Source organism: Gadus macrocephalus, chromosome 13 (genome assembly GCF_031168955.1).
Source record: "Gadus macrocephalus chromosome 13, ASM3116895v1".
NCBI lineage: Eukaryota > Metazoa > Chordata > Actinopteri > Gadiformes > Gadidae > Gadus > Gadus macrocephalus.
Window position 1 is genome coordinate 3130089 of NC_082394.1, and position 21358 is coordinate 3151446.

The window sequence follows — 21358 nt, forward strand, 5'->3', positions numbered from 1 at the left end:
CTAAATACACGACCGTGCTATTGCCTCGAGATTAACGTAACAGTGAAAAAGCACAAAAGCCTTCGGTTTGGGTTGAGAAATATTCCCCCGGAGTCTGCCACGGGAGATAAACTTGTCTTTGTGTCGTTAAAAAGCGTCAGACTTAATGTTATGTTTGCTTTCAAAGGTGCATTCCCAACTCAAAGCTGTTTGTCTTCGCCTTTCCATTCAATTAAGAGCTCAAAGGCTGCTAATTAACTTAAAGCAGCTTTACAGGCGAAAGAAAGGAAAGCCATAGAAGTAGCTTACCTAAGGAAGCTATCGGGGACAAAGGGAACAGACAGCGCTGGGCGCCCTAAAGCAGACTGTAGTCAGTCAACACTGTGTTCTTCTTCCTCCCCGCCGCCCCAGGCAAGTTATTTGCCAAAAAGCGTGATTTGTGATTTCGAAACCCTTAATGTAATTCATTGTTATTCCCTTCCATTACGTTATTAATTTTATCCTCTTGCCAAGAAAAATAGTTTGAGTTCCAGTTTTTAAAGTAAGTGACAGCGTCTGAAGTGTCTGTCTGTCGTTAAGTCCGGGCTTGGCTGCTCTGCTCCTCTGAGCCAGCCCCGGTTCGTCATTCAAACGCACCCTGTGTGTGTTTACACCTTTTGAAGGAGACGGGGCTGAGCAGGGGGGGGACAAAGGCTCTGGGGAGGAATTACACGCAAACACAGCTGCAGAGCTCCCGACAAGCAGCCGGATTCCCCTGGCAAACACTCCATCACCGGCAGCACGTCGGAGCGCTGAATGCCCTGGGTGGAAGGGGGCGGTGGTGGGGGAAGCTGTGGTGGGTTTGTGTGGGTTTACTACGGGGGAGTGTGTGTACGTGGACTTTGGGAGTGTGTGCGTGTACGTGTACGGTAGGAGTTGTTTGTTTGTTTGTGTGTTTGCCGTGGGAGTGAGTGTGTGTGCATTCATGTGTACTGCGGTATTAAGGGAGGGTGTGTACTACGGCGGTTTGTGTATGCAGCATGAGTGTGTGTGTGTGTGCGTATTTGTGAGTTCTGCAGGAGTGTGTGTGTGTATTGAGTGTGAGTGTGTGCATGTGGGTGTGTCTGTGTGTGTATGTTCCACAGGAGTGTGTGTGTGCGTCTACGGGAACTGTGTGTACTGTGTTTACTGTGTCTGTATGCGTGCATGTCCGCGGGTGTTCATGTGTGTCTGTGTGTTGTGCAGGGGGGGTGTATGTGTGACTGTGTGTGTGTGTGTGTGTGTGTGTGTGTGTGTGTGTGTGTGTGTGTGGTGTCGGTCTCACGTTAAGGTGCAGCTGGTCGGTCCAGTGGCCGATGATCTTGTACTCAGCGGTCCGGTTCCTGATCTGGTACTGGTAGATCTCGTAGCGGCCCGGGGCGTCCCCGTTCTCGTTGAACAGGACCGGGTTCCCGGCGATGCCTACCAAGGACACAACAGTCAACAGTCCAACGTTACCGACCCACACAGTCAACAGTCCAACGTTACCGACCCACACAGTCAACAGTCCAACGTTACCGACCCACACAGTCAACAGTCCAACGTTACCGACCCACACAGTCAACAGTCCAACGTTACCGACCCACACAGTCAACAGTCCAACGTTACCGACCTAGACAGTCAACAGTCCAACGTTACCGACCCACACAGTCAACAGTCCAACGTTACCGACCCACACAGTCAACAGTCCAACGTTACCGACCCACACAGTCAACAGTCCAACGTTACCGACCCACACAGTCAACAGTCCAACGTTACCGACCCACACAGTCAACAGTCCAACGTTACCGACCCACACAGTCAACAGTCCAACGTTACTGACCTACACAGTCAACAGTCCAACGTTACCGACCCACACAGTCAACAGTCCAACGTTACCGACCCACACAGTCAACAGTCCAACGTTACCGACCTAGACAGTCAACAGTCCAACGTTACCGACCTAGACAGTCAACAGTCCAACGTTACCGACCCACACAGTCAACAGTCCAACGTTACCGACCTAGACAGTCAACAGTCCAACGTTACCGACCCACACAGTCAACAGTCCAACGTTACCGACCCACACAGTCAATAGCCCATTGTTACTGACCCACACAGTCAACAGTCCATTGTGACTGACCCTTAAAGTCAACAGTCCATATTGTATGTTGTACGTCCTGGCACTTAATGTACGCACTTATTGTGGATTGAACATTCTTGCACTTAAAAATAGTAACTAGCATGGTGTAGCGTCTTATCCTAGCTATCTTTGTTGTATACGGGGAATGGGTTAACCTAGCGATAGTTAGTGCTTGGCACTTGGTTCTATGGACATCCTTACTGTACCAACAGCGATATATTGTTTCTCCTTCTTCTGACAAATATACGTATTGTAAGTCGCTTTGGATAAAAGCGTCTGCAAAATGCCCTTAATGGAAATGAAAACGAAAATGAATATGAGATTGATAATATTTAGCAGGTGTTTGATTTGCATTGCAGTTGAGCTATGTATTTAGTTGAGTACTTATTTAAACTCCTTGCACAGGTGCCACTGCTGCACCTTATGAACACCATCACTACAGTAATTCTTAGCAAATGATTTTCTTTGGGTTCTCTGGATTCCAGGCATAGACAGGTTTAACTTTTTTGGCTTAACTTTCCAAATGTACTCGAAATGTGAATATTATACTTTTATACCCCAGGAAATTGGTGTGAAAACGAGTCCAGATTCATTGAGTTCTTTCCATTGGGTTTGACACTCACACACCCGGTACATTTGCCCACCTCAGCGTTGCCAGTAAAGCCCCTTCCCATACGACCATGATGACTAAACCAGTTGGTTCATTTTGAATGTGAGATGTTTGTGAATGTCGCTCATTCTTCGGCCCACTCTGGGGCTTGGGGCTCAGGACGTAGAGCAGGTTGGCTTGTAACCGGAGGTTGCTAGTCCGATCCCCGGCTCCTCCTAGCTGAGTGTCGAGGTGTCCCTGAGCATGACACCTCACCCTGACTGCTCCTGAAAAGCTGGCTTTCGGCTTGCATGGTTATCACCACTGAATCTATTCATGAACGGGTGAATATGGTACGGTGCTTTGAGTTGCCACTGGTTAGAAAAGTGTCATATAATTGCAGTCCACTCACCATTCAACATTTACAACACCTTTACATTTCCACTGCATCCACGTTCTCGGCTCACTACCATCGCACGCAGGAGGGAAGTTTCACCGCTGCAGTGTATTCTGCAATCCTACCGTACGAGGTACACTCGTGTGTAACAGAGCGTTATCTGATCAACAACATCCATTTACCTTCCCTGTGTTACACAAATCCAAACTTCGACGGTGTGTCGCGCGACAGCCGCACAGGAGGTATCTGGCTAATTAAAAGTGAACGCCAGTCAGACGTTGGCACTACAAGGTGTTGGTTCGCTATCAAGAGGCACGGGCCTCTTGTTCACTTCCTGCACGCTCAGCACACCGTGGGACCGCGCCCACAATGCTCTTCTTATCTGCACTGTGGTGCTAGGACGCGGCTACACATTCATCACATCCAAGCATTAATTCAGCGCTCTCGCACTGTTGGATTAAAACAAATGGCTGTTTGCTGTTACAACTCGTGGGTACAAATTCCCGTTGGTAATTATGACAATATTTAATATATATATATATATTTTAAGATTTTTTTACTTTGTTTTGTAATTTACTCATCGTCATCCTTAAATGATGGTTTATCTGCCGTGCCTGCGTTATATTATCAAATGGCAAATGGACTGCACTATACGTGCATTTATACGGCGCTTTGCTATCCAGCGGCCACTCAAAGAGCCATTGCACTACATTACCCATTCATGCACACATCAACCCACCGATGAGTCAACCATGCCAGGCGACAGCCATCCCGTCGGGAGCAGTTACTGCGAGGCGTCTCGCTCAGGGACACCTCGGCAACCGGACGCTAGTTCGGAACCCGGGGATTGAAACTAGCAACCTTCCGGTTACCAGCCAACCCGCTCCACCTCCTGAGCCACATGGCGCCCCTGTGCAGCCCCAGCAGCCGCTCAGAGTGACTCTATTGGACATAGCGGGTCGCTGCTCTCTCTGTATTTCTGCTGATGGCTCTCCTGCTCTTTGTGTGAGCAGGAGACGCGCGGCGCTAATCCACAGCGAGCGATGAGCCGGGCTGTGGGTCGACGCGTTACCGGTTCACACCTCGCGCTGATCCACTCTGTACCAAAACACCGTCACAAGGCGGAGAAGCAATGTTTGTGTCCATGTGTGTGTATTTGTATGTGTGTATATGTTTGTGTTTGTGTGTGTATGAGTGTGCATGTGGCACCTCTAACCACTTCCTTCGCCTCTCTCTCTCTCTCTCTCTCTCTCGCTCTCTCTCTCTCTTGCGCTCTCTCTCTCTCTCTCTCTCTCTCTCTCTCTCTCTCTCTCTCTCTCTCTCTTGCGCTCTCTCTCTCTCTCTCTCTCTCTCTCTCTCTCTCTCTCTCTCTCTCGCTGAGTATTTACTGAAGATCATATTCCTTCTGCCATTAAATATGTGAGCCATGTGCAGTGTGTGTATGTTTGTGTATGTGTGTGTCTGTGTATGTGTATTTACCGTATGTGTCTGCATGTGTATGCATGTGTAAGTATGTGTGTTTTTATGCATGAGTCTATGCGTGTGTGGTTGTCTGTACGTGTATGTGTGTGTATGTTTGTGTGTGTTTATGTGTGTGTGTATGTCTGTACATGTTTGTGTCTGTGTATGTGTATATGTTTGTGTGTGTGTGTGTATGTGTGTATATGTATGTGTAAGTGATGTGTCTGTGCACGTGGATGTGGTTGGGAGTGAGTGTGTATGTGTGTGGTTGTTTGTATGCATACTTCATTCCCTTTGGCTGGGAATAAAGCGCCCGACCGATCAAGCCCTCCTATATCTGAGGGCTTTGTGTTATATTTGTGCTCTCCTCTCAAACCCAGAACTTTGGCAGGGAATAAAGCCCCTGACCCCAGCACCATGTCCACTCCTTGCGTCGATTGAGTCCTCCTATCTCTGAGAGGGCTTTGAGTTATATGTGTGCTCTCCCTCCACCCACAGAACCTGTGGGTGGGAGGTTTGTGGATATTTCATCCAGGTGTTCTGACACCACATGCTGAACTTCTCCAGTTCATCGCAGTTCATTCGATCAAGCTTTGTTCATACATGTCTAGCCTTTATCTGGCTGAAACGGTAATATAGATGTATTCAATCTCTAGAGGGAATATGAATATCCATAAAATCTCTCGCTTTCTTTCTCGATCCATATCGTTCTCTCGTCCTCGCTATCTCCCTATGAAAAAGAGAGACTGTAACTCTATTTATGTCTCTCCCTCTTTCTCTCTCCCTATATACCTCTTTATTTCTCGCTCCCTCTCCCTCTCCCTCTCCCTCTCTCTCTCTCTCTCTCTCTCTCTCTCTCTCTCTCTCTCTCTCTCTCATGAAGAAAGGATTCTTGAGGGCAGAGGAGCAGAGGAGGAGTCCAGGGTTTTAACATATTTACCCTCAGTGGTGGTTCTAAGGCGCTGTTCATTGTTGGCTGTGTGTGTGTGTGCGTGTGCGTGTGTACATTTGTGGGAATGTGTGTTTGTGTGTGTGTGTGTGTGTGTGTGAGCATGTTTGTATTTCCGTGTGTGTGTGTGTGTGCATCTAAGAAAATGTTTGTATCTGTGTGTATGTGTGCATTTCTGTATGTGTGTGTGCGAGTGTGTGTGTGTGTGTGTGTGTGTGTGTGTGTGTGTGTGTGTGTGTGTGTGTGTGTGTGTGTGTGTGTGTGTGTGTGTGTGTGTGTGTGTGTGTGTGTGTGTGTGTGTGTGTGTGATACGCCAGGCCGGTCAAGGCCTCAGCGGCCGATGAGGACTTCGAGCTGTCATGTGGCGCAGACGGCTTGTTTTAATAGCAACTTGGCTAGTCAGAGGCCTAATGAGCTCCCTGGGGAGAACTCTGTCTGCAGCGGTACGCTATCGCTACCAGCTAACCACACTGCAAACTGCTACGTTTACTAGCCGCAATACTAGCGCCGCGTCCCTCGCCAAAATGTGTTAGCGTAGCATTTGCATTCGCTCTGTCTTATAGCTCCACATCTTCACCAGACACCGCACTCACAGGCATGCATGCCCGAACAACACATTCCCCTAGACATGTACCCGTACATGCACACGGACGCACGCACACACACACGAGCACACAACCTGACACAGACACACACACACACACACACACACACGCAATAAAGAGTTGCATGATTGGTCATTGATCGCGTGCGGTCATTAATCCACTCGGATGAACCACCGAGCTAACCCGAGGTGCTAACACAGCTTGGCTTGGTAGTTCACCTCCCCCATAATTAACACCCACAGGCCTGATCGCCGTGACAACACAGCCTCCCCGTTTAGCGGGGCGAGCCCACAGATCGTCTGCCCTCCGGCATCAGTAACTAGCAAGCCCCAGAGGGGCGGGGTTCCTCACTTAACAGACACTTTAAACTGAAGCCGCACACAGGGAATACCCTTAATACCCATGTACTTAAGATAAGGACCAGGTATGGCGTGAGACAGGGAATACCCTTAGTACCCATGTACTTAAAGGTTGGGTATGGAATTCTCTTTTTTGGCCATTTTTGCAAAATTACTTGAAATCCTTATCATAACCCACTTACAGCCACTGAGTTAGAAGTACGGACATGAAAATTAAACAAGTCAATCATCTGTGGTACGGGCAGGGTTTGAAAAACTCCAGCCAATGATTTCCAGAACCACCGAGTGGCATTGGACGGTAAGTACGTCAATCAAACGGTCATACTGCACTCCCCCTCCCCCCGCTCCCCACGCGTGACCCCTTTGTGCACGTACTCAAAGCTCGTGACCAAGAGCAAGCTTCTGTTTGTTGTTATCCTGCGGTAGCTACTGGAGCTAGCTAACTAGCTAATCCACATTTGGACCTAGCACTAGAAGACAACCCTAAACTCCAACCTAGATAGCGGCTCGCTCTCGCGCATCTTTGTTCGCGCTCGTGCATGATTGCGCGTCCATGTACTTGGAATGGGTGGAGTCAGAGTCAGCGTTGAAGGAGAGGGGGTAGGACCATTTGAGTTGTTTATTTTCAAAATCTGGCGTTTCGCAAATCCCATACCCAACCTTTAAGATAAGGACCAGGTGTGGTGTGACAGGGAATACTCTTAATGCCCATGTACTTAAGATAAGAACCAGGTATGGTGTGAGACAGGGAATGCTCTTAAGACCCATGTACTTAAGGTAAGGTGTAGGTATAGGGTTAAACAGTGAATACCCTACAGACCCATGTACTTAAGATAAGGACAAGGTATAGGGTTAGACTGAATACTCTTAAGACCCATGTACTTAAGATGAGGACCCGATTTAGGCTTAGAAAGTGAATACACTGAGAACATTGTCATTAAGTTAAGGAGGGGTTAGACAGTGGATCCCTAACAGGCCTACCCATGTCCTCAGTGGGAGTCGAAGCTCTATCAAAGCCCTCTCGGCTCCTGATCCCCCATGGAGAACAGGCCAATCAGCATCATCATTACCGACCACAGAGCATGGAACCGGAGACTCAAGGAAAAGGAATCAGAAGGCCTCTGATCACCGGCGTGTAATCGTACAAAAAAACGTATTCAATGACGTTCAGATGTTGTAATCCGGGGGACTGATGACGTCTCTTAAGCGTGGGGGCAGAACACCACCACCACCGTCACCACCACCGCCGTCACCACCACTACTACCTCCATCGCCACCCCCGCCACCACCACCACCACCACCACCACCACCACCACCACCACCACCACTACCTCCATCGCCACCCCCGCCACCACTACCTCCATCGCCACCACCACCACCACCACCACCACTACCTCCATCGCCACCCCCGCCACCACCACCACCACCACCACTACCTCCATCGCCACCCCCACCACCACCACCACCACCACCACCACCACTACCTCCATCGCCACCCCCACCACCACCACCATCACCACCACCACCACTACCTCCATCGCCACCCCCACCCCCACCACCACCACCACCACTACCTCCATCGCCACCCCCACCACCACCACCACCACTACCTCCATCGCCACCCCCACCATCCCTGCCACCACCACCACCACCACTGCCACCACCGCCACCCCCTCCACCACTGCCCCCACCACTGCCAGCTCCGTCGCCACCTCCACTGCCACCTCCACCGCCACCTCAACCTCCACCGCCACCACCTCCACCTCCACCACCTCCGCAGCCGTATGGCTCTTGTGTGATAAGCTCCTCCGATATCATCGCTGCTGCCTCGACCCTTTACAAAAACGTTCCGCATCGGCGGGGCTCCTTTCGTCTGTTTGTGGGTCGTTTATTTTCTGCTGCTGCAGATATTACGCAATATCAATCTGGGGGAAAATATGGCGTTTGATTTCGGCGAGCCAGAGGAACACAAACGGCCAGATGGGAGGGTGGTGTGCAGGTTTGCTTTGTGGGTCTGTGCTGCGGCACAGCAGACTGGCGGGGGGGACGGGGGGGGTTTAGGGGAACTAATGTGCAGAGGGGAGGCAGAGGCAGGCTTCGTTCTTCTTCCAGCCGAGGAGATGGAACGGTGACAAGAGGTGACTTATCACAGAGCCCGGCTCTGATGTATGACCAATTACGATACACACCTCGTCTTTAAAATTGTGTAAAGTCGTCGAAAAAAAACGAGCAAATAGCATAAATAATTAAAATAACAAGATATAGACTGACTGCGTACCTCTGCATTACCATATTCCGTGATCTCCCACCAGGGATCCATAATGTCCTATCTCATGGTGTATATATATACACACTAGTAATTACCGGGTGTTTGAGTGGTATCGGAATGCAGCAGCACATCCTAATGCATATTGATGCTGTGCAGAAGTCATGATGAACATAATAACACATGCTCCCGTATCCGGGAGCCGGCCCCCACGCCTTGCGGGCGGTCGTGTGCTTCGCTCCCCCCTCTCTCCAGTGAGGCGACAGCCAAACGGAGCTAATCAACACGGGAAAGATGGAGCACGCCACCGCAGAGCGAGGCTACAGCCATACGACAACAACGCTCCGGATCAGATCGCTGCTCTGGAAGTGAAAGCAGTACCAGACACTACAACCTGTGTAAAATGGGTCTGCTGTACTCCACTCTGGCTCAGAGAAAATTCCCCCGGAGTTAAAATAGTTTCCGTCAAAAAATGGCGAAATTTCATCAAACCCTGAAAGGAAAAAATAAGGCGATAGAGCCTCACACAACACTGCTGTTCCCCGCCGCCTCTCGGCGTCCTCATGCCTTCTTGTGCGTATTAATTAGCCCTGCCTATAAGAAAACCCTGAAGCACTGACTGGAAGTACGCAGTGAATAACGATCACGGCTACAGTAAATTTTTACTCTTTACTTCGTGGAAGGAAAAGTGGAAAATATATCAGCCTTGACGCGGCCTTGGAACAGCACAGGCACCTGAATACAACGATGTCTGGAGTAACGCTACCGTCACCACGGCCACGGGAAGAGAAACATGAAAGTGGCCTTTGTAACCGTCCATGCATCAGTGGTGATTGAGGAAACCACCCGCCGCTTCATGGCTCGAAAATGTTTACTTGCTACATCGTTTTGTTTTGTTCCTGTCGTTTCTCTTTCAGTGGGGACCTTGGTTTGGGTTTCTTATCCCTTTCACAGTCAATTTAAAAGTTTTGGGGTCGCTGCCTTGCCACTGTGGGGTGTCTCCTGTGAGCTCTGCTTTGCTGTGGTGATCGCTAATGGAATTAGATGTCATAGCAGCCATGTTCGGGTCCTCTTTTGCATTTATTGATTGCATTGATTATCTCAGTGGATTAAAAGGTTGAGCCTTCTGACAATGTTCTACGTCACCATGTTGTTAATAGACAGCAAGGTAATGCATATTTAGCTCTGTATTTAATGGTGAATAATGGTGTTGTTGCACAGTCTGAGTGGTCCTACAATGAGCTAGCTTTAATGCTTTGTTAAGCCATACCGCTCAAATATCTGGGAAAGCTGGCCACAATAATGCTGAAAGCGTATCATATGTTTACCGCCTTACACTCAAGCTTTATTATATATTTGAGAACTGTAATATGTTAGATATGTCATAGATGAGAACTCTTACATAGGATACAGCTCTATCATGGATGAACTATGAGATCTGCCATAGATTAGAGCAGTCGTAGAACGTAGCTCTGTCATATATTAGAGCTGACACAGAAAACCTCCTTCATAGAATAGAGTAGTCATAGAACAGCTCTGTCATATATTAGACCTGTCATAGAAAACATCAGTCATAGATAAGAGAAAACTTCTGTCATAGATTAGAGCTCTCATAGAAAAGATCTGTCATAGGTTAGAGCTCTCATAGAAAAACATCTGTGATGGATTAGAGATGTAGAAAACATCAGTCATAGATTAGAGCCATGTCATAGATCGCCGCTGTATCATGGATAAGAGCTCTGTGGGAGTTTTGTGGTAGGTAATCGTTTTCTCATGGATCAGAGCTCTGAAAACCTTCACTTGGCTCCCATGGAGAAAGCCACAGTCTGATGTAAATTACAACGGCTCTTAGGAGCTTTTGTAGCGCTTGGCATTCATCACGCATGCTTTATGATGATTCAGCCGCACTAAGTCCGAAGAAAACTTTTGGGATACATGACAAGCTTTATCTAAAAACGCTGTAGTATCCAACAGAGAACGGGATAGGATTTATCTTAGTGGACAACCCCCTAATGCGCAGGCAGAAAATTTCAATCACTAAAGCAGACTTTTACTGCTTTAGTTGCCGACAGTGATTCATGAAAATATTCAACCTCAGCCACCATGACGGGCAAACATACGCTTCAGAGGTTAGTGTGTGGGTGTGGGTGTGTGTCTGTGTGTGTGTGTGTGTGTGCATGAAGGATAACACCTTGGATTTGCTTGTCCAGAAAGAGCAAAGTGTGTGGGTCAAGGCCTTCAAAGTTCAAAGTTCAAGTTCAAAAGCTTTATTTGTCCAACCAGCCATGACACTGCCGTGCCTGACCTCACCAACAAGGCTGGTCAGATCCATGAGTTGAAGACCCGAAGGTGACCAGGATGGTTTTCAATGGCTTTAAGACGTTCTTTCTGCTGTGTTATATTTGAGATTCTGGCCCGAACAAATGTCAGAAACGTACACATTCCCGTTGCATGGGGTGATGTGCAGCCCCTGTGGCCCATACTCCACTAATAGGACACTTTCAGCTACTCCAGTTTCCCTCCTGCACACACACACACACACATATACACATACACGCACAGACACACAAACACACATATACATACACACACACACACACACACACACACGGTGTAACAGCACTGCCAATCGTTTCAATTTGAGAGTCTGAAAAGGTCAGTTCATATTGCCATAGCGCATATTTTCCTTGACTTTATTGATCGCGTTTATCCAGTAGAGCGTGTTTTCAATACTCTCTCTCGGTCGGAACCGGTGACTCAGGGTGGAAAGCACATTGGCTCTTTGCCCCCATCACATGCATGAGAATACAGCTTCACATTCCACACCCTCTCTTCATCAAGTCTTTTTGAAATGCTGCGTTTTTCTCTTTACATCTCTGAATCCTCTCTTCAAACGTCGGCCTCACACCAACAAGGCAGAAAAATAAACATCAGCTTGACGCAAGCAAAAAGAAAAATGTCGTCAAGCTGACCATCGCGGTACTAGAACAGGCTGGGATGGGTACCAGCGAATTACTCACAGGAGACGGCATCAATAGTTGATGAAGTGATGATGTACCTCCACGCTCCCAGACAATAAACCAAGGAACCCCCCATTCCATGTAATGAAACTGTACGTCGTGGGGCTGTTTCCGTACCGATAAACCCAACACAAACACAACACCATTTCTCTTTCCTGGCATTCCCAGAAAACTACTTATGCTTTCCGGAAACTTCGCTGTGTGCTGTTTTGGTCCGCGTTTATTCGACTTCCAGCTGAGATTACTCATGGAGCGAGAGGGACAAATTCCCCACAATGCTTTGTTCATAGCCATTCGGGGGAAAGCATAAGTATCCCAAGATGCACCATTCTGCAATACGCAATAGAAAAGCGTATCAGCTGAACGCAGCTGAGAGTCTAGCAAGAAATGTCCCGTTTATCAAGTTACTTTATTGTTATCACTCCACTCTCTGTCATGAATTAAAGATCGAATTTGCATTCTGCCCGCGCAACAAGTACACAACTCTCACGGAGAATTAGCTTGAGGAGAAAGAGTTGAAATGAATAATGTATCTGTACGGAGCCCACGGTAGAGTCCATGGGAGGGCGTTGATAGTGGTTGTAGGACTCTGCAGTCCTCGGTGAGGACATGCTCGGAGTTCCCTCACCACGGCTCCTTTCAGCGCGCACGCCCTCATGGGATCGTGTATGTGTGCATTTGTAAGATATCAATAAAGTTGCCGCAGGAAGTAATCAACGGAGGGATGAAGGAATGACTACGTGAATGAACGACCGAATACAGGCTCCGTTTTACGCCGAAATAAGTGAATCCACAACCGGGGAACAGCTGTGATATGTGATATTGGTAGAAGGATGCTTGACACGGTTTCATCCAGCAGCCCCAGCCCGCCCCAGCACTGCAGATCTGATTAGGTGAGCCCAACATGGCGCGGCTTTCCTTAATCCACTACTCATGTAATCCTTGTAATGCGTCTGGCCTCATTCGGCGGCACTGCTGCCTTACCTCTCTGTGTTTTTCATTCGACTTCCGATGTACTTTTAGGGCGTGTCCCCCCCCAGCCCTTGGGATAGTGTAATCATGAAAAAGCGCTGTTCTAATAAACCCGACGTGATTTATGTTTAAGTTGGGACCTCCAGGCAAACGCCTTGGATCCCGTCCCAGAAAGCAGGCTAAGAGTGCCCCTCCCAAAAGGTGTTACATTAAAGTGCCAGAGTTGTGGGGGAAATCGATATAAAGTCCCTTCTGCATGCACCCCCCCTTCCCTCCATAAACCCATCCCTCCCCCATTAAAGGCCCCCCCATGGTGCAATAAACACTTCAGAGACCAACCACCAGAACCAGGTAACCACCATTACTACGGCAATGGTGTCCACGTTAACTAAGGTAAAGGTGTCCATGTTAACTAAGGTAAGGGTGTCCACGTTAACTAAGGTAAAGGTGTCCATGTTAACTAAGGTAATGGTGTCCACGTTAACTAAGGTAATGGTGTCCACGTTAACTAAGGTAAAGGTGTCCATGTTAACTAAGGTAATGGTGTCCACGTTAACTAAGGTAATGGTGTCCACGTTAACTAAGGTAAGGGTGTCCACGTTAACTAAGGTAAAGGTGTCCATGTTAACTAAGGTAAAGGTGTCCACGTTAACTAAGGTAAAGGTGTCCACGTTAACTAAGGTAAGGGTGTCCACGTTAACTAAGGTAAAGGTGTCCATGTTAACTAAGGTAATGGTGTCCATGTTAACTAAGGTAAAGGTGTCCATGTTAACTAAGGTAAAGGTGTCCACGTTAACTAAGGTAAAGGTGTCCACGTTAACTAAGGTAAGGGTGTCCACGTTAACTAAGGTAAAGGTGTCCATGTTAACTAAGGTAATGGTGTCCACGTTAACTAAGGTAAAGGTGTCCATATTAACTAAGGTAAAGGTGTCCACGTTAACTAAGGTGACGGTGTCCATGTTAACTAAGGTAACGGTGTCCACGTTAACTGAGGTAATGGTGTCCATGTTAACTAAGGTAAGGGTGTCCATGTTAACTAAGGTAAAGGTGTCCATGTTAACTAAGGTAAGGGTGTCCACGTTAACTAAGGTAAAGGTGTCCATGTTAACTAAGGTAAGGGTGTCCATGTTAACTAAGGTAAGGGTGTCCATGTTAACTAAGGTAAAGGTGTCCATGTTAACTAAGGTAAGGGTGTCCATGTTAACTGAGGTAAAGGTGTCCATGTTAACTAAGGTAAGGGTGTCCATGTTAACTGAGGTAATGGTGTCCATGTTAACTAAGGTGATGGTGTTCATGATAAATAAGGTGACGGTGTTCATGATAAATAAGGTGACGGTGTTCATGTTAACTGAGGTGACGGTGTTCCTGTTAACTAAGGTGACGGTGTTCATGTTAACTAAGGTAACGGTGTTCATGTTGACTAATGTAATGGTGTTCATGTCAACTAAGGTAAGGGTGTTCATGTTAACTAAGGTGATGGTGTTCATGATAACTAAGGTGACGGTGTTCATGTTAACTAAGGTGACGGTGTTCATGTTAACTAAGGTGACGTTTTCATGTTAACTAAGGTGATGGTGTTCATGTTAACTAAGGTGATGGTGTTCATGATAACTAAGGTGACGGTGTTCATGTTAACTAAGGTGATGGTGTTCATGTTGAACAAGGTAGTCATGTATACATTATTTAATCGGGTCAGGGTACGAAGGATTGTAGATTGTAGAGTAACTTTAAACCAAAAGAACTGAACTACAATACAAAACCCAAACCCTTACCCCTCCTCTAACTTTACATAATAATGCTAACTACCTTCTCCATCCCCCCCTCTCCAGCCCCCCCCCCCCCCCCTTACAGGGCTCCCCACGGGGCTTTAAATCGTCAGAGACCGACCGACCGGGGCCTCTCCTCCGGACTCACCGGCGAAGTTGAGGCGGCGGATGTGTTTGAGCAGCAGCGTGCCGTTGAGCGGGTCCATCTTGGGGCAGAGGGTCACCGTGCCCGGGCACAGCTCCCGGTGCATGTTGTGGAGGGCGTGGGCCATGGCGTACACCGCGTCGATCACGAACTGCACCTTGCCCTCCTGCTCGTAGGACGAGTCCTTCCCGATGCGCTCCTGGTCTGAAACGACAACAACGACAACGACAACAGTCAGAACGCAAAAGGGTCGTCAATAACAATCAGAGTACAGGAGTCAACAGTCGGATCACAGAAGGGTGGTCAACAACAGTCAGAGCACAGAAGAGTCAACAACAGTCAGAGCACAGAAGAGTCAACAACAGTCAGAGCACGGAAGGTTTGTCAATAACAATCAGAGTACAGGAGTCAACAGTCAGATCACAGAAGGGTGGTCAACAACAGTCAGAGCACGGAAGGTTTGTCAATAACAATCAGAGTACAGGAGTCAACAGTCAGATCACAGAAGGGTGGTCAACAACAGTCAGAGCACGGAAGGTTTGTCAATAACAATCAGAGTACAGGAGTCAACAGTCAGATCACAGAAGGGTGGTCAACAACAGTCAGAGCACAGAAGAGCCAACAACAGTCAGAGCACGGAAGGTTTGTCAATAACAATCAGAGTACAGGAGTCAACAACAGTCAGATCACAGAATGGAGGGTCTTCAACAACAGTCAGAGCACAGAAGAGCCAACAACAGTCAGAGCACGGAAGGTTTGTCAATAACAATCAGAGTACAGGAGTCAACAATAGTCGGTTCACAGAAGGGTCGTACACTGGGGTTGGGGTTTAGGGGGGTTAGGGGCGTAAGTGGGGTTAGGGTGTAGAGTGACCCCAGGCTGAACCGGATGGGTTCGAACCCCAGTGACCCTGAAGGAATCGTAGGGCAACATGCCTTACCCCCTTACCCCTCCCTACTCCTACTGCTGTGTCTTTTAAATCACTAAAGCCGCTAAAACTAAAGTGAGTAAAACTAAAAACTACAAATAAATATATATATATATATTTATACACACACATACTGAATTACAATATATACATTCAAATCATTGTAGAGCGCCTAATTAATTAATTAATTTAAAGTAATTAATTAGCGTAAAACTAAAAGAAATATATATATACACAAACACATACTGAATTACTATATAAATACACAGATACACAGTATATATATACTGTACAGATATATAGTATATACTGTACATGTATATGGGTTATCGCAAGAGGCATGAACCCTCCCTCCCTCCTAATGACCTGTGTCTCATCACGAGTCACTTTGGATGAGCGCTAAATGCCTGCTAAATGCCTGCGGTAGCGACTAGACTCTGCGTTCCCTGTGTGAGACTCACCCCTTCCTTCTCTGGGTGAATTCTGCCGCCAGTAATCAATTAGAAAGCAAATGAACGCAAGGCACCTGACGTCTGCCTCAGACCGCCGTTCACCTCGCTGAGCACATATTCGATTTGGAACAGCGGCAGAAAACAAAACAAGTCTACTCTGCATGCGTATACATAATTAGTACATTTGTTTTGTGTATATATATATCTATATTACACTTTGGCAGCGGTGTGTCTGTGTGCCTGGCGCATACGCCGTTTTAATTCTCTATTAAGCACTCGGTGCATTTTTATAACACCTGTGCTAAGATTAGTGGAAGGCAACGTTGCACCAGGAATAGTGACTGTTGATAACACATCCATCGTGGTCTTCAGCAAAACAAATGAGGCGTCTCTCCCCTGACGGAAACGGCAGAACGTGTTACCATCGAGGTACCAAGTACTGTAATCAGGCAATATATAGAGCAAAAGGTCTTCGAAAAACCTCAACAGTGCCAATTAAGGGAGCTCTGATGTTGCAGTCTGGGTCATTTTAGCCTTTTCCTGTGTTTTGTTGGCCATCAAAGGAGGACTGCAGCGGCTGTTTTGGTCCCCTACCTCTAATAGGCCATGCGTCTGACGTGCGCCTGATGCAGGGGTCCTCTGAGAAGGCGCGGTGTGCTGCTTGGTGTGGGGATGGTATCGCCCTTTCGCTCTCTTTAGAACACGTCCCCATTTGTTAGGATGGAACAAACTCTTAAACCGTTCAGTGTACTGCCACTGACTGAAAACTACAGCCTTCTCTGCACTCTTTCGGCCTGGCAGCACTTTCAGGTGATTTGGGATTTGGTGCTTTAATTGTTCTCAGTCGCAGCTGTACCTCACACGCTTTGAGTAGACGAATCAGCCAATGGGGGGCTTGGTGGCTCACCCCAAGAATGCGCCAAAGATGTTTCTAACGGCCCAGGTTAGAGTCTGACCTGCAGTCCTATATATTATAAGGTGACGATTACACGGTTACAATAAGGGCACGTTAATTAACCATTAAGTAACATTCAGTGATAAGCACAAACTAACAATTTGCTAACAGCTACCTAGTGGTCTAGTTATCATATCTTATGTTGTTCATGTTTGCTACTGGTTTTAATGTTAAGGTAATGGTGTTTATGTTAACTCAGGTAGGTTTTCATGTTCACGAAGGTATTCGGGTACAAATGATTGGAGATGGTTATGAATGTTAATGAACGGTTGATGGTTACCTAGGTGTTACCACGTTCTGGCTCAAGCAGTACACCATACCGGGGTGTCTTTTTATCCCTCCCATCGTTAAACACGACAACTAAATATAGCTAAATATAGCCGCGCGCGCTACAGTAAAACCACTATGCTGCTCCCACCCGTTTACCGGTGAATGTGACCGTTTGATTGGACGAAAAGCCCCTACGCTGCACTACTCCGGCGTGTTTAATATGTTCCGGCACTCAGCGCACTTTACACTTCTCGTCACAATACCGCCGCCAAAGCTGCGTGTACCCCCCGGGAGCAAGACAGGGTATCAGGGTACCGCCTCACTCAGCGACCTTTGACCCCCAGCCCTCCGGAGGGTTCAGTCTATCAGTCTAACCGCTGGAGATGAAGGTCATCAATCAGAAGAGAGGAATTCAAAGCCATAGAAGGAAAGGGTCCCTGCGGGGGTCTGGAGTATTGGATCTCATCCGGCCTCTGCTGTGTGGTCTGGAAAAAAGGTGAATGGACTGCATTTATACGGCGTTTTTATTTTGCACTCAAAGCGCTTTACAATATCCCCTAACATTCACCCATTCATGCACACCGACGGCGGTGTCAACCACGCAAGGCGACAGCCAGCCTGTCGGGAGCGGTTAGGGTGAGGGTTCTTGCTCAGGGACACCTCGACGCTCGCTCGGAGGAGCTAGGGGATCAAACTAGCAACCCTCCGTTCGCCAGCCATCCCGCTCTAGCTCCTGAGCCACATGCCGCCAAGTAAATTGGATCCGCTTCAAGATTCCGGTCGTCTTTGTGAGGGGGAACAGTTCTGAGATAATGTGGAAGTGGCTTTGATAGTACCTGAAGAATATCCATATGTATCGGGCCGGGAATGTAACAGCAACGGACACACTGAACACGTTCAGTCTACACACTAAGACACACAAATGTCTGAAGCGCCAGGGTTTCAAACTTGGTCTTTACAGCTTATTTTTCTCCAATTTTCACTGATGAAAAAGCCTAGGAGTATCAAATCTCTCCTGCAGGAACATGGCTGCTCTCGCTGGGCTCGCATTCCACGCGAGGCGTTTCATTATCAGCGCTTCCTAACAAACGACCTGAACTTTTAAACAGGGGGATGGGCAGCGTTCCAAACGCTCAAGGATGGAAAAAGCATTTTCCTCCGTCGGTCGCTCCCTTCCTACGCCAAGTGAACCCCGGGCCGGTAGCAATCAATTACAGAGCGAGACGTCTGCGTCGGCGCAGCGTCGGAACACGCCCTCTCCCCAGGTCACCACGTCTGCCGGGGAGAGGAGTGCACTTTGATATCCATCTGTGTGCGGCTGTGTCCTGGTCAGCGCGTAACAACAACAACACAAGCCTGGCCTTGTCGTCCGTCATCGGGCTGACCTGAGACCTGCCGCGAGAGCGTGTCAGCACGCCGTGTTTTTCCCAGAACTGAAATGTCTTTTTATGCCCGTGAGTCGACGCCACACTGAGGATGTTGCTGCACACACAACACATAGCACGATCACACACACGCACAGCAACCACACACACACACACACACACACACACACACACACAACACACACGCACAACACACCACACACACAATACACAAACGCACACCACAACACTAAGAACACACATGCATTACACACATACACATCACACACAAACAACACATGCACAATACACACACAGACACACACAAGACACACCCACAACACACAGCCGTCGGTCCGTATAATCCTTTCTGGGCGTGATAAGTCGTGATAGGTATTTATTAATCCCTTTGCCCGGGTAGGGGGCGGGTCGGGTTATTAACGGAGCTGTTAATTGGTGGCATGCTAGGTGACAGAGCCTCAGATAGGAGACCTCGGGAGCTTCCAGAAGCTTCTCTGAGCATGCTGTTGAACTTGCGGTGGCCTGGACGCCACGACGCTGTCGGAGGGAGATAGCGACAGAACTACCGGGGCGACATGCTAGCGTTCGTCTCAGAGCTGACAACGCAGCGTCTATCTGGGATAAGCGGAGACAGCGCTGCCAATACCTGCCGGACCGCGGCTAATTAGCCGCAACGTGCTAATAGCACACGGCGGACAGGGATTTAGAGGCCAGGAATAATACCCTGACTTTAGTGAAATTGATAAAAACAACATTATTGTTGTTAGCGCTGCCGTTTTGATTCTCCTCGTTCTTGTTTGCTATTTGCAGTTATATTAATAACTTATGTATTGTCAAAAATATTGTATTGTTTGATGTCCAATTGCATCAAGTATCAATCTTACATAAAATATAAATATGGTTTTAATAAGCTTATATGGTCAATATATGATTCAAGAGAGATTAAAGAGTACTTTACTTGTCAAAGGCATACAAGTATGCAGTCTAATGTAAAAGTGACATCAGTGCATCAGAAGCACTGCAATATAAGATAAAAAGATTAAAAAAGTAATAAATAGCACTCACCTAATAATAAATATAAAGCACTAATATGCTATAGCAGCATGTTAACAGTGTAAACAGTGTCATGAATGAAGAGGTGACAGTCCAATACCACGTCCAATGTCGCCATGTTGTGAAATGGCTCTTTTAAAACCAGCAGATGAATGCATCCAAAAGCCTTCCGCGAAACAACTTCTTGAACTAAACAAAGTCAACTCGGGAACTCGCAGCAAGAAGTTAACCGTCGATGAGAAACGAGCAACCGTCCCCTCCGCCCAAAGTTTGATGGAGTGGAATGGGTGTGATAATGAACAAACCACCTTGCCCTGCTCCTCCCGGGGCCCCTAGGAGCCGCGCCTCATTGACACTGGCTCCAGATCAGCCCAGCACGTCGTTATACTAATCCCGGGCCCCGGGGCCTCTGTCATGCCAAATTTGTACCGGCTGCCAAATTTGTACCGGGCGCGTCATCCATACGTAATCCATTCCAAACCTGCCTGGCAACAGATGATCGCGTTGTCCGTTGCCTGGCAACGGACGATCGCGTCGAATGACGTGAAAGGTTCACGGACATTCGCGAACCTTCTATCTAGCGATCCGTTATCTGTATTGTGCTATTTCGTCCTTGACCTGCTCAGTTTACTTCCTAAATTTGATTAAACAATTAAATACAATACAAATATAAAGTAAAAACAAGTGTTATCTAGCGATCCGTTTTCTGTATTATGTTATTTCGTCTTTAGCAACATGAGCGCAAATGTTTTATGAAAACCGCTTTAAACACTCAGTTTACTAGCTAAATTTGATTAAACAATTGAATACAATACAAATATGAAGTAAAAACAAGTGTTATCTAGCGATCCGTTAACTGTATTATGTTATTTCGTCTTTGGCAACATGAGCGCAAATGTTTTTTGAAACCTGCCCGACAACGGACGACGCGATCATCTGCTGCCAGGCAGGTTTGGAATGGATTACGTATGGATGACGCGCCCGGTACAAATTTGGCAGCCGGTACAAATTTGGCATGACACCTCCACCTCCTCTCAGAGCGGGCTCACGAGGAGAGCGGGGGGCTGTGGACGTTGGAGCAAATCCATCTTCCCCCCACGTCCTCAGACACACGGGGTGTTCTGTGTTGTGTGGTGGTGGTTGTGTGTTTCGGTGTGTGAGGCGTTGTGTGTTGTTTGGTGGATGTTAGGTGTGTGAGGCAGGCGTTGTGTGTTGTGTGGTGGTTGTTGCGTGTGTGAAGCGTTGTGTGTTGGTTGTTGGGTGTTTCGTGTGTGAGGCGTTGTGTGTTGTGTGGTGGTTGTTGGGTGTGTGAGGCGTTGTGTGTTGAGTGGTGGTTGTTGGGTGTGTGAGGCGTTGTGTGTTGTGTAGTGGTTGTTGGGTGTTTCGTGTGTGAGGCGTTGTGTGTTGGTGGTTGCGTGTTTCGGTGTGTGAGGTGTTGTGTGTTGTGTAGTGGTTGTTGGGTGTGTGAGGCAGGCGTTGTGTGTTGAGTGGTGGTTGTTGGGTGTTTCAGTGTGTGAGGCGTTGTGTGTTGGTTGTTGGGTGTTTCGGTGTGTGAGGCGTTGTGTGTTGGTTGTTGGGTGTTTCGGTGTGTGAGGCGTTGTGTGTTGGTTGTTCGGTGTTTGGGTGTGTGAGGCGTTGTGTGTTGTGTGGTGGTTGTATGGTGTGTG

General features: G+C 47.7%; 1 protein-coding gene across 1 annotated transcript in view; it reads right to left on the bottom strand.

Annotated features, from left to right (window-relative positions):
• LOC132470952 (metabotropic glutamate receptor 4-like) overlaps positions 1–21358 on the bottom strand; it is a 62705-nt gene that overhangs the window by 18488 nt on the left and 22859 nt on the right. The window contains exons 4-5 of the mRNA XM_060069915.1: positions 14652–14852; positions 1283–1419 (exon numbers count right to left, since the gene is read on the bottom strand). Of these exons, the coding sequence (XP_059925898.1) occupies positions 1283–1419; positions 14652–14852 (338 nt within the window). The remainder of the gene's footprint in view (positions 1–1282; positions 1420–14651; positions 14853–21358) is intronic.